The sequence below is a fragment of the Xenia sp. Carnegie-2017 genome, unplaced genomic scaffold (assembly GCF_021976095.1).
Source record: "Xenia sp. Carnegie-2017 unplaced genomic scaffold, XeniaSp_v1 HiC_scaffold_16, whole genome shotgun sequence".
In the NCBI taxonomy this organism is placed as follows: domain Eukaryota; kingdom Metazoa; phylum Cnidaria; class Anthozoa; order Malacalcyonacea; family Xeniidae; genus Xenia; species Xenia sp. Carnegie-2017.
In genome coordinates, this window is record NW_025813469.1 from 10619062 (window position 1) to 10633358 (window position 14297).

Below are 14297 nucleotides of genomic sequence, written 5' to 3' on the forward strand. Positions count from 1 at the left end.
GGTAAACTCGAAATGTCACATAAAATTAAACGCTTACAAAGAGATGTGTTAATTAATGGGTTCAATCACGAGATCTCTTCTTTGGTAAAATAATTGGGCAATTAGTTTGTTTATTCTTTTTTACTTTTAATCCTTTTGTTTGCAACGTAAGGAGGACGTAAAGCTTTTACTTGCTGAATATTAGTTAAAGGTGAGAAAATATTTCTTAATATTTCGGTACAAAAACTTAGCAGGAAAGATAGATTTCACATTGTCAGCACAAGGTAAGAAAATAAAAGTAAAACGTAATAAACCACGAAACAAGCAATATCTTTTGCCAAAAAATTTACAGGAACTTACATTTATGGAGCAAAGCCCAAACATTTTCTTTCATTTTGTCATATCCCAAATTTTTGTTTCTCATCATAACGTTTTTTTGATGAGATCAATTTATCAAGAGCTTTTTGTTCGTATTTGATAGCTTAAACAGAATGTATTAAATATACGTGACAGATTCATCTTATGAATACATAAAATCTATTTTATATCTTTTTGAAATAGATTATTCAAAATAAACTTTATGTTACATTAATTAAAATGTTTCAAAATTGGAACAACGGTAGAGAGCAAGATTTTTGCAGCGATTTTGGTATTTTATGTAGCTATAGACAAAAAAATTCATGTAAAAGTTAGATAACAAAAAGTTCATGCGCGCGTAGAACGATACATTTTGTTATAGATGTTTACTAATTCTTGCAGAAAGAACTATCTTATCATGCAACGGCATGAATTTAGATGTATTTAAATCAGTGTCGTGAATTGCAATTCAGGGTTCTTTTTGTTTATTTTTTTTTAACAGAAAATAGAATTATTATTTCTTCTTATTCAAGAATCATGTCAATTATTGGCAGATAAGTTCTGGTCACTAGTTGCCAAGGAAATGCAGTGTATGAAGGATAAAGTTCCAATGGACATCTGTCAGAAGATAGTGGCAAATTTTTTAGCACTAAAGCAGACAATAAATGTTGTAGTGATATCGAAAAGCATTAAACACATAGTTTTCTTTACAATTCATAAAGAAGTTGTTGACCAACACCTACAGTTTTCCAAACTCAGGAATGGATAATCAGGTGAATGTTTCGTAGTGAAACCAACTGAGACTGCACTACAACATATCGTCACCCTGGGAGAATTTGTTGTTAAAAAGCAGAAACCAGCATTAGCAGATCAAAATAAAACGATTGCAGAGACTGCTTGCATCATTTGAATAACCTTGTTGGACCATTATGGAACTGCAAAGTCACACACAACAGAAATTGTTGGGAAAAAAGTGCTCTGGTTCTCATTGTGTTAGATTCATCTTAAAATATCACCATATATGCCACAATGAAATACATCAATGGAAGACGCCTGGATATAGCGATTGTCGACCAGAATTTCAAGAAGTTAACCAATTATGATAAATTGCGTAATGCTGTGCGTGTAGCTGAAACAATGAGTTTCCTTCACAGCTTTAAGCACACACTGCGATTTTAATTGTACAAATATCATGATTCATAATGATCCAAATGATCCAAATAGTGATTGATGTTGGAAATATGGAATCAAGTGACGTTCATGCCACCGATGTTATCCGTGCATAATGAGGGTATCCATCCGATGTTATCATGTATAATGAGGGTGTCCATCCACCGGAAGTCCTCCTGTGTTGAAAGAAATCTGTCCAAAGTGGAAGAATAATGATTTCAGCAATAATATGTCATTTACAGATTTAGTTAAACGTTACTTTGGGGAATTTTCAATTTACGATCCCGATTGATTTGTTATTAATTCAGATGGTAATAAAGAAGTTTCAAACACAGTCCCAATTGCTGAAACAAAGGACATAATGATTATAATAAGTTTAAAAGATTATAATAACAGCAAAGAATTTACGGGTTACATGAAAAAAACTGAAAAATAAACTTTCAAATCAGGGTGAGAAGATAAAAGTGTATTTTGAAAATAAAGATAAAATATAGTAGCATTTTATTGTATACTACTGGACAGTAAGCTTATAAACTTTCGTGTTGACGAATAAGTAGTTTTTAAGAAACTCTTAAACTATAGCCTTTAAAAGCAGCAAAACTGCTACTGTGCATAATTTAATGATTTTATACATTAAAATATTTAATAGATTTTTCAAAGCAACGAAAATGTTTCTCAATGGTTGTCAACAAATTACCAACAACTAATGATGGGCTTATTTCTTTTAAGATACCAAGTCCGACAAAGTACTCTAAAATAACACACACTCCTACTAAAACATATTACTCACCATGTAAGCAATGTCACCTGTGATTGGTCAACTACGTGCAGATAATTCTCGATATCTGCAATTATGAAGTCATATCTACAGGTAATAGTTTCGACAATTATGGACGCAAATAAAAGCCGGTTTTGAAATCAAATCAAACAACAGCAATATTTTCCACGGTCTCTAAAAACGATGTGAAAGCTTTTAAAGGAAAAGGGTGCGAAAAACACTAAAAAAGCGGCGAGAATGGCTTCGAACACATTTACAACAATATTTCAGCGAAACGAACTTGAATAAACCGTCTGATAAAAACAAATTAGCGAAGGTTTGAAAAATTTTTTATAATGATTTAGTTTGATAATACTTCAGTGAAAAATAAAATAATTATTTTTATTCCTTTTAGGCATGATATATTTATTCGTTTTAGGCATGATATATTTATTCGTTTTAGGCATGATATACTAGCTCAATGTTATTCCGCCTCAGCTTCGCTTCGGCAGATAACGTTGACTTTGGTCTGACTAATTCTTGATATCATGCTTAACTTCATGCAATGATTGCTTAGTAGTTGTTACTGTCGTCAGTAAGGGCTTATTTAGATGAACCCGCGGTCAAAATGCATGATGTCGATGATTATCTCTTTAAACATAGTGACGACTGAGAAAAGCTGCTGACAGGACCAAATGTAGTGTAAAACTTAAACTTTTTGTGTTGTTTAAGTTTGATTTTGGTCAATACCTTTTCTGAATAAATATGAAACGAGTTTCGCGGCTTCGAGAGTACAAACATTCTGTTCCACGTAACAGTGATCACATAGCTAAGTAACTCTATAGACTAAAGACAGCAACAGTCTGCAGGTGAGGTAAGAACAACATCAAGGCAACAAGTCGAAACATCACTACTGACTATACTGTATTGTCAAGTCTTCCATTTCCGAAGTTAATTCACTTTGTCAGAAAAACATTAAATGGTATATTTTTCTACGTATGTAAGCTTCAGTTTGAGTCATAAAAAGTTTGTTTTCGTACTAGAAATGACGAGAATATGAGACAACAGAAGTTAAAAGCCCGTGTCTTTTGTTTTGAAAATCAATTATAGCCAACAAACTAGCTAATAGCTAAGTTTCTTCATGGTAGAGTTTTTTTATAATAATACGGAGAAGACGGGCTACGACACATAAAACCAGTTGCACATTGAACATAAAAGATATAGGCTTAAAATTTACGCTTTGATAATTCTGTCTGATGTCACAAAAAAATCATTTGATGCTTTCTTATGATAATTCAAAATCATTATGTATTCCACGAGTTAATAACAAGCTTGTAACGAGGAAGATTTGCAGGGTGTATATACAAAATAGAAGAAATAAATTTATTGTCATATTTTAATAAATTCGACGTAAATCACTATGGTAAGCCTAAGGATGTGTAAAAAATTGTCAGAGTACGTGCGTTGACAATTTGAATTTTATTCTTGATATTGATAGTGCTAGTTATTTCTCGAAATTTTCATTACCTCTATTGTCACAGGAGGCATAGTTGCTCTGAGGAGGGGTAGTACCTTTGGTGTCTGGCTGCTGCACTCTACCTGGTAGGGTGAACGGGCATCACCGGTCCCCTCTCATCCCTAAATCTCTCACATGTGGCTCCAAGTGCCATGCCCCGGTACACCGTCTCAGCAGACGGGCTCAATGGACACACTCAACACACAATGGACACACTCAACCCACAACGGCCCTCAGTCCTCGGCAGCCGAAAGGCAGAGGGTGCTAAGAATCCCCGGGTTTCTAAAATGCAGCTGAATGCTTGCACTTACACGTGAGAACATTGAAAGATCCAGAAAAAAAGGAGGAATTAGAGCAAGAGCTGACAGGTTTCAAGTTGGACACTATTGGACTGTCAGAAACTAAAAAGAAAGGAGAGCAGCTGAAGCAGTTACAAAGTGGGCATACACTGTACACAAAAGGAGGGAATGAATCGTCCGGAGGAGTTGGATTTCTGGTTCACAACAACATCAAGGACCGAGTTGTAGAGTATGAAGGAGGAGAGTAGCAGAGTGACATCGCTAACACTGAAAGTGAACAGCAAATACCAACTACAAGTGATACAAGTGTATGCACAAACATCAAGTCACAGCGATGAAGAAGTTGAAGAGTGGTACTAAGAGATTGAAAGATCAATGGATAGCAACAGAAGTCAATTTAAGATCGTAATGGGCGACTTCAATGCAAAGGTTGGAAAACACCATAGGAGCGACGGAACAACGGTCGGGAATTTTGGCCTAGGAGAAAGAAATGAAAAAGGAACCAGACTGGTGCAATTTGCAAAATCAAAAGGCTTGAAAATCGCGAGCACTTATTACAGAAAAAGAAGGAGCAGAAAACGGACATGGAGAAGTCCAAATGGAGAAACAAAGAATGATATCGATTACATACTGGCAAACAAGAGCATGATCCAGAATGTTAACGTGATCACAAGAGTAAACATCGGCAGTGATCACAGAATGATGAGAAGCAAGATCAAGATGAATGTAAGATTGGAGAGAATGGAAATGATGAGGCCGAAAGGTGCGAAGGTCAACACCAACGCTTTGAAGCTAAAAGAGACTGAATTCCAACTGAAGTTGTAGAACCGCTTCGAAACCTTACAAGAAGACAGTGTGGAGGAAATGGCCCTTAACATCACAAAGTTTATCGAAGAATGTGCCATGGAAACAGCTGGAAGAGATGAAAGACGAAAAGAGGAAAAGTTCAAGCCTGAAACAAAAGAACTGTTGAAAGAGAGAAGAGAAAAAGAGAGATCTGAATGACCAGGAGAGATGAGAGTACAATGAACTTTGTAAGACCATCAGGAAGAGAATGAGAAAAGACCTCAGAGAGCACAACACCATGCAAGTGAAGGAAGCAATTGAGAGTGGGAAAGGATTGAAGAGAGCTAAAGAGAAAGAAGGCTGCAAGGTTCTTATAACAACTTTAGAGGAACAAGATGGAACCGTCATCAATAACAGAGAGAGAATTCTTGAGAGGTGCGCAGAATTTTATGAAAACCTATACCAAGATGCAGCCCAGAACATCAGAAAAGAAGAGGCAGAGGATATACCACCGATCCTTGACAGTGAAATTGAGCACGCAATTAAAAGTATGAAGAACAACAAAGCACCAGGAGAAGATTAGGTTGTGATTGAAATGCTAAAAGCGGGAGGAGAAGTGGTCAGACCGAAGCTGAGGACACTCTTCAATAGAGTGATGACTGAAGAAAAAAAGCGAAACGGGTAGAAAAATGCCATCATCACACTCATATTTAAGAAGTGAGATAAGAAAGACCTCGCAAACTACAGACCAATCAGCTTACTCTCCCAAGTCTACAAACTCTTCATGAAGATCTTGAAAAATAGATTAAACAACACCCTTAGTGACCACCAACCACCAGAACAAGCAGCCTACAGAAGAGGTCATTCCACCATCTACCATCTGCAGTCAGTTGTGCAAATACTCGAGAAAACCAATGAGTATAAAATACCCATCCACATTACATTTGTAGACTATGAAAAAGCCTTTGACTTCATCCACCATAAGGCTGTCATTGAGGTGCTAAAACAGCACAGCGTACAGGAAAAGTACATCAACATCCTATACGAAACATACGATGGAGGCTCAGCTCAGGTTCGAACTGAATCAACTAGCCGAAAAATCAAGATCATGAAGGGAGTGAGGCAAGGAGACACCTTGTCACCAGTGATGTTTACAGCAGCGCTGGAAGAAATATTCAGTAGAATGGAAGTTGAATTGGGAATTAACATCAATGGAGAGAGGATGAACAACCTGAGATTTGTTTATGATATCATCTTATTTGCTGAAAAGGAAGAACACCTCAGCAAACTTTTGAACGATCTAAACGAAGAAGGGAGGAAAGATGGAATGAAAATGAACAAAAAGAAGACAAAGATCATTTGCAATGAAATAGCGAAGAGAAGGAGATGAAAAGCAATATTGATTGCTGGAGAACGGCTGGAAGAGGTTGAAGAGTACAAGTATTTGGGAAAACTACTAACACCAGGAAATGAGCTGGCTTGAGAAATAGATGAGAGAATAACATCAGCTTGGAAGAGATTTGGAAAGTACAGCATGTTTATGAGAGATCAAAGAATGCCCATGTGTCTCAAAAGGAAGATCATGGACACTGTCATACTACCAGCAATGACTTATAGAGCGGAGACGTGGGCACTTACCAACCATCAAAGAGAGAAACTGACAATCACATAAAGGAGTATGGAAAGATCAATGCTCGTTGTCACGAAGAGAGATAAGATTCGGAATGAAGACCTGAGAGCAAGAACAAAGGTGAAGGATATCATCGAGAAAGTTATTGAAGCCAAAGGAACGTGGGCAGGACATCTAGCCCGAATGAAAAACCATGACTGGGCAAAGAAAACAACTGAATGGACTCCATAAGACAAGAAAAGGGACAAGGGAAGACCAAAAGAAGATAGAGAGATGACATGGAGCAGAGAGCAAGCAGCATGTGGATCCAGAGAGCCCAAGACCGTGAAGAGTGGAGAAAGATGTGGAGGCCATCCGCCAGCAGTGGCGTGACAGGCTGATGATGATGATGATGATGATGATGATGATGATGATGATTGTCACAGAATTTTAATAAACGTGTTGCAATCTATGGGTATAATTGTTTAAACATAAGACTACAACTTACTCCTTTCCAAAATTCTTCTAATTTTTAAAGTTATTTCTTAAAATTCTTCGTTTTGCCTCACTTTTAGCTAAAATATGTAGCTAAAATATGTAGCTAAAATATGTAGCTAAAATATGTAGCTAAAATATGTAGCTAAAATATGTAGCTAAAATATGTAGCTAAAATATGTAGCTAAAATATGTAGCTAAAATATGTAGCTAAAATATGTAGCTAAAATATGTAGCTAAATGTTAACAAAGATTTATCTCGATAAAAATGCCGCATTTCGGTGCCGTGCCTGGTATACATTAATGACAAATAAGACAATTTGCGTAAAAGCTGCTGTTTCAAAATGATGAGCATACATCCAAATAAAATGGATGTTTTAATATTTCTTCTATAAATAGTATATACATGCATCTTTATTCATACATAATGTGTGATACATAATGTGTTGGATGAACAATATTAAATAATTCCCAAGAAAGCGTAAACGCAATTTAAATTAAATAAATTATTTGCTTGAAATTTGCAATGAACAGCAGTCGCAATTTGTAAGTATTGCTACTGTATTTCTTTTCAACTATTTTTAAAAAAATGCTTATTAAGAACTTTTGAAAAAAAGTGATAAAAATGTTTCAATGCATGGACGATAATTTAAAGGAAATATTGTCTGTTGTTATGAAAGTGAAATATCAAAGCAATGGCACAATGCTTTTGTATAAGCCAGCTCCGGCTACAGCTACAAAATTTCAGCTTTGATAGAAAGTTGAAATGTCTAAAATTCTTGAAATTTCAAAAACATAAAGAATTTTTGCTCAGAGTGGAAGCAGAAACTCTTTTTAGATTTTATTTTGTATAAAAATTCACAAACATGCCGCGTCATGCATGATAAGAGGTTTGTTTTGAACATCTTACACAACATGATGTCATCAAACTAAAAATCGGTTATAGCACGTCTAAATACTTTCACAATTAGATGATTTTGAGAACAGATAAATTGTCCAAAAAATATACAGTGTTATTTTAAGTTTTAAAAGTTCTTTTGGAACTACCTATAGGTGTATCTGTTATTCCTATATTGCGCTATCTGAGGCCACACTTCAAATTACTTTTAACTTTGGTATCTTAAATCTCAAAAATCTAACGTAAACAATTTTTTAATTCGAACTTGCGGTAATTATGAGTCACGCAATGTATCTTACTGATCTTAAAAATATCTTCGCTTTACTTCAATGGTTATAAAGAGATACCTACGGTATACAATTAAGCAATGAGTTTAAACATATATATGATTAAAACTCTCGTCGTTTCATAGTTTTTCCAATTTTTAAAGCTGCATCTGTGCACATGAATTTAAAGTGTGACAATTTTCATCTAATGATGGTTTCAAATTGATACATCAAATAAAGCAATAGTTTTATTTTATTTCTATTGCTACTTTCAAACGATTATCTTAGAAAATCGTTGACAGATGCCACAATATCTCGACACTTATTAGTTTTAAAAACCTATAAATATTTAAGCGATTTTAGAATGGACGCGTAAATACAGCTTGGCGCAGCGAGTAGCTATTTTTTGGTTAACAGCGTCGCCATACGAACGTAAGCATCACTGAAAAAGAAAAGAAAAGTCTGTTTATTCACTTTCAGTACTAAATGTTGAAAAGTTAGGAGTACAAGAAGCTTGTGCGTATGGTTCACAATTTCAGTGATCTTCAAATAGAAAAAGAAAAGATAAAGGTGGGTCAGGTAGGAATGCACCCCTTCAACACCCCACCCCCTTTGGTCTCTACATACTTGCCGAACATGAGGCATGACGAAAACGAGTCAGGTTTTAGACTTTTCGTCTTTTTTGTTACAAAATGAAGACTGAGACCCCGTCCACACGTATACGGATATTTTCGTATCCGCAACAAAAAAGTTGCGGATAGGCCTTTCGTCCACACGCATTCGAATATTTCAGAGAGTTATCCCGAAACTTTTGAATCCGCTCTCTAGAGTGAAAATTTTTGTATCCGCAAACAATTTGGATGCGTGTGGACGGTAAATCCGGATATTTTTGTAACCAGAATTGCCTAGCAACTGTTATAGCGCAAATTTTCAACATGGTGGCCACTAATACAGTTACCATTGCTCTTTTACTTGGACTTATTTCCAGTCTTGTAACGTGTGTTCAGTTGACCTTAGCAATTTTTTCTGTACACTTCAACTATTGCAAACGCAAGCTTGATATCCTCAGGCTTATTTCCATGTCTGATGCACGGATCAGACGCTATAAACAAGTAAAACGAGCAGGAAAACAATTTCGTCGTCGAAGAAATTGGGTCCGACCAGGACGTAAAAGCGCTTGGTGGGACAATTTTGTCAGGCAAACTGTGATAGAAGAAGAATGGCGTGAAAATTTTCGCATGAGTCGACGTTCTCTCCACGAATTAGCTGACGAACTTAGACCATACATAGAAGGCAAGACAACAATAATGCGGTCCCCAGTAGATGTGGTTAAGCAGGTAGCGGTCACACTCTATTACTTAAGTGACGAGGGGCGTATGCGAAAAACAGCGAATGCCTTTGGATTATCGCGTCAAGTTGTATCCAAAATAATTCGTAAAGTGTGTAAAGCTATCACGATTCGACTTGGACCTGAATATATTAAACTGCCATTCACAAAAGAAGATGTTGAGAGGCATATCAGGAACTTCCACAGATTGCACGGCTTTCCTCAATGTTTGGGCGCAATTGACGGTACGCATATCGAAATTAGGCAACCAGCATGTAATTCCACAGATTTCATAAATAGAAAAGGACGGTATGCATTAAATATTCAAGCTGCATGTGACTATAAGTATTGCTTTATGGACGTCGTCGTCAAGTGGCCGGGGAGTGTTCACGATGCCCGAGTATTTTCCAACTCAAAGTTAAATTATTTTCTTAAGAGTAGGGAAATACCTCCATGCCCACGACAAATACTTTCAGATGAGGATCCCATTCCAGTATTCTTGTTAGGAGATCCAGCCTATCCCCTTATGCCATACCTCATGAAGGAATACTCAAATGGAGGTTCAACAGTTCAGGAGCAATATTTTGGTATGACCCTTTGCCAATCAAGAATGGTGATTGAATGCGCATTTGGTCGTCTAAAAGCAAGGCTTGGGGCTTTGAAGAGGGCAATGGACATAAACATTAAAGATATCTCTACTGTTGTCTATGCATGTTTTGTCCTTCACAACTTTTGTGAAGTTCACAAAGAGATTATTGGAGAAGACAAAGTTTGTTCAGCTATTGATTATGATAGCCAATTTCAGCCAGCACCTAGTCACAACAACTACAGAACAGATTGTAATGAAGCTGAAGGGAAGAAAATAAGGAGAGTTCTCACAAATTATTTTGACCCTTAAAACTCTACAGTATTTACTCAGCCAGATTACATGATGTGCTATCTCTTGTAACTTGAAGCAAAATTCTACATGTTAATAAGAGAAAGAGTTAAGTTGATGAATATGCATTAGTATAAATTCATTAGCACAATGCAAAAAACTGCTTTTTAGCTGATTTTACATTACTCAATTAAAAGCAAATTAATGTTTCAAGTTGCATCAAAAATAGCATCATGTTGCAGGCCTTTATGTAGCTAATAACTTTCGTTGTTTTGTCAACTTTTACTGTAATTTTTCGGTTTGAATTGTTTCATGAACACTTAGAGTGAGAAACTTACCATAAACTTCTGGTTGAATTTGCTCCATAAATGTACAGTTAATTATATCATCAGAGTGCATGCAAAATACAAGTAACAATTCAATATACCAGCAATAATTAAATATACCAATAATATTTTATAATCTTATATATCATTTACAGTATGCATCATCTTTAATAAGATGTATTATAAACTTTGAACAAAACCAACAATATTTTCAATGTCATAAATCTCAAGAAATTAATAATATCTAATATATAACATATCTCCTTACTACAGCTTAAAAACTACTCTCATTGTCTGAGTACAAGGACTGAGAGTTCAAAAATTGTCCGCTATGTGCCGCTGGAGTGTTTAGCTGAGAAGCATGTTGTGTGTTGCTGTAGTTGAGCATGCTGTAGTTTGCCTGGGGAGCAATGTACTGTGGCTGAATCACACCTGGTGCAGGACACATCATTTGCCTCAATAAAACAAATCCTTTAGATATTGAATCAGTGAGTTTTTCCATGTTACCAGAGAGCTTTTGCATTTGGTTGGAGTAAGCCTTGTCATGTTATCCATTCTCTCTAGGAGTTGTTTCTTTATTTGAAGTTCTTCATGTGATATGTTAATGAGTTGTGCATCAACAGGCATTTTTCTTTTGAGTTTCTCACTCTTGTATCCTTGTAATCTTGCATTAAAGAGGTCCCTTCTCTCTTTGACTTGACCCCTGGAAGATGAGCTACTGGAGGTTGAGACATTGTCTGTTGATATGTTAGCATCACTAGTTGCATCACCAGGGCTATTTTCATTTTCTAATTCAGGGCTGATAGTTCCATTAAGCATATAATATTGACTTTCTGGGTTCAAGCTGTGTTCGTCGTCGATTTCAGCGGTCTCGATTCCATCTGCTATCGTACTTGTGGCAGGAGAACCACCCCATATTTGCTCGCATAGTTCAAAGTATAGCGATACTACGCGGCCATGTCTACTTTTCCTACCTGAATCAACAGCTTCCCTGAACTTCTTTCGAACCATTTTTAATTTGGATGTCAACACTGATTTGGAAAGTTCTTCGTTTAGGTGGGGTAATCTTTCCCATCATCAGGGCATTTTCCGACAAACGATACTGCTCAATGAAACGTTTAAAAATGTCATCATACTTGCTTCTGATCGATTCCCAATCGACATTCTCCATAGCGTTGGATGTTTTATATTCTAATGTTACTTTTAGTAAGAGTTCGACCTCATCATCACTCCAAATAAAGGAGTCCGTCTTGCTTTTCTCATTTTCCTTCGATTTCTGACCAAATAATGACATGTTTAATCAGACAAAGCCGAAAAACCTTTAACACTGACCAAATTCACAATTGCTAACCAATTTATCGCCAAGTTATAAAATATGTGCGGGTAACTGATAGCGCTAAAAGTCATGGGAACTAGAGTAAATCCGGATAATATCCGTGTACGTGTGTGGACGCAACAACATTTTTTGTGCTACCTGATCCGCAACAAAAAAGTTGCGGATACGAAAATATCCGTATACGTGTGGACGGGGTCTGAACGAAGCTTGTGTTTTGTAAAAAAACAAACGCCAGCAACCTTTAAGCCGATGAGGATATATTTGCAAAGATGTGCAAAAGTGCTTCATAATCATTACATAATGTAAGTGTCGTAATAATCTTTAACAGATGAAAATGTTCAGCATTAATAATTGAGGATTCATAGTAGTTGCAACATATAACAAATTCACGGTAATCAAAAAAACTAGAAAATGTAATTTTAGCAAAATCATGCAAATTGTAGAAAGCGCAATACTTCCATTGATTTCGTCACTGAAGTTTTTGTTTCTCATCTTGACGCCTTCTTGATAAGATAACTATATTTCTATTGACATTTAGTTTTTAGACAACGTTTAAAATAAGGGGAAAAGTTCATCGACTTAAATTTATTTTATATACATGCATTGTACACATTCAAATCTATTCCTAACTAAAACGTATTTAAAGATTCCTTAACCTATAACTGTACACGCATTCAGTTATAGTTTTGTAAAGCGAAATAAATTTTTTGTTTATTTCTCGTTCAATTTTTTACCAAATTTTAATCTTTTCGTTCCTTAACGATGGTAATATAATGCACTGCAATAATTTTCGTATAATATTTTACAATTTTTAAATTATCGTACTCACAGAAGGGCCGTAAATAGTGGGGAAGGGAAGCTTGACAGCTGCCCTTGAGAGAAAATTTAATTTAAGGTTTCTCAACATATATTTATATACTATATACACGTTTACTTTAAATGTGTTGGAATGTTTGAAATTAGATAAAACTGAGGAGTATGACTCAAATATATTGAAACTCACTTTGCATACAGGTTTTGGTTGTCTGGTTGATAAATATTTTAGGGTACATTCATACCTAATTTAAGATGTGTCTTTACACTTGATGTTATCGTGTTCGTTTTTCGTTGAATGCATTTAGAGAAATGAAGGCTTGTTATTTGTTCTTTGTTTTAAATTCGACAAATTTTTCTACTAATCAAAGTTTCTTGAATACGCAGAAAATATTTAATTCCATGCAGATACCGTTTTGCAGGAGCTACACGAGACAATGTTTGACGTACGACAGCATCAGGACGACGATCATCAACATTATCTTCAATTTAGTATATTATATTTCATGTTAGCGCTAGGGGTAATATTAAAGGCTAAGATTTCACAAGCAAAGGGTGCTCCGTACCTGAGAAATGCACTATTTTACGAGAAGTAAAATATCGTTTTATTCATACTGCCGTCATGCAGGAACGTTTCCCAAGTAAAATTATTTTGCGTTTATAAAAATATTTCGGAACATTAAATTTTCTTCAAAACACAATCCTGCTTTACGAGTTGATTAGTTTTTCCTGGGCCAAAAATTATTTATTTGAATTTTTTGGAGGATGACAATCAAAACCTTCTTGCATTAAAAAGTAGACAAGAAAGGTTGGAAGCAATAAAAATTTTGTGTTAAGCACTGCGACCAAAATCAAATTATGCCTGTATAGATGTTGTAAACAAAAATACATACATTTTATACACTTATTTCAAAACTTGTTCCTTATGAATGATAAAATGATTTATAAAACTGAACGATATTGTAACGTCAAGACACCATATTGGCATTGTAAGAAGAGGATCATTTGCCTCTCAGCAAGTGCATATTTATATATTTTGAATACTCATTTACATAACAATTAACATACATTACATCATCCAAACTTCAAAGGGCTTATATTACGAATTTTAGCCCCTTTTATGAGCTTAATTGGAAATTTGGATTATTTGAAGAACTATGACATGTCGCTGGACTTAAACTGATAAATATAAGTTCCTTAATTTTGCCTCCAAAGTCGGGCACTATTTGCGAATTTTACGACGCCATATTGATACTTGTGATGTAAATAGTTGAACACGTCTGTTTCCGTCAATATAATATTATATTATGGAAGGTGATTTTGTTGTCGTTTTTCTTCTCTTAAAATAAATAATGACAGTATTTTCAATAAAATAATAAAAGAAGTTTTCGGAAAGTATGGCCTCAAATCAGTGCTCAGATAATTCGAATTCGATGTCTGAATGCGTATCTGATTTAAGCTCTGAATCCGTGGGTTATGTCGAGCA

The 14297-nt window shown here is 35.5% G+C and overlaps 1 protein-coding gene across 1 annotated transcript; it reads left to right on the top strand.

The window, feature by feature from the left end:
• The first annotated feature begins 9211 nt into the window (after nt 1–9211).
• Nucleotides 9212–10357, top strand: LOC124436041 (putative nuclease HARBI1). Its single transcript, XM_046985968.1, has one exon. The coding sequence runs from the start codon at nt 9212–9214 to the stop codon at nt 10355–10357; it is 1146 nt and encodes a 381-aa protein (XP_046841924.1).
• Nucleotides 10358–14297: the final 3940 nt, after the last annotated feature.

Excerpts from the sequence above, each read along its gene's own strand:
- LOC124436041 (XM_046985968.1), top strand. The coding sequence starts at position 9,212 with ATGTCTGATGCACGGATCAGACGCTATAAACAAGTAAAACGAGCAGGA.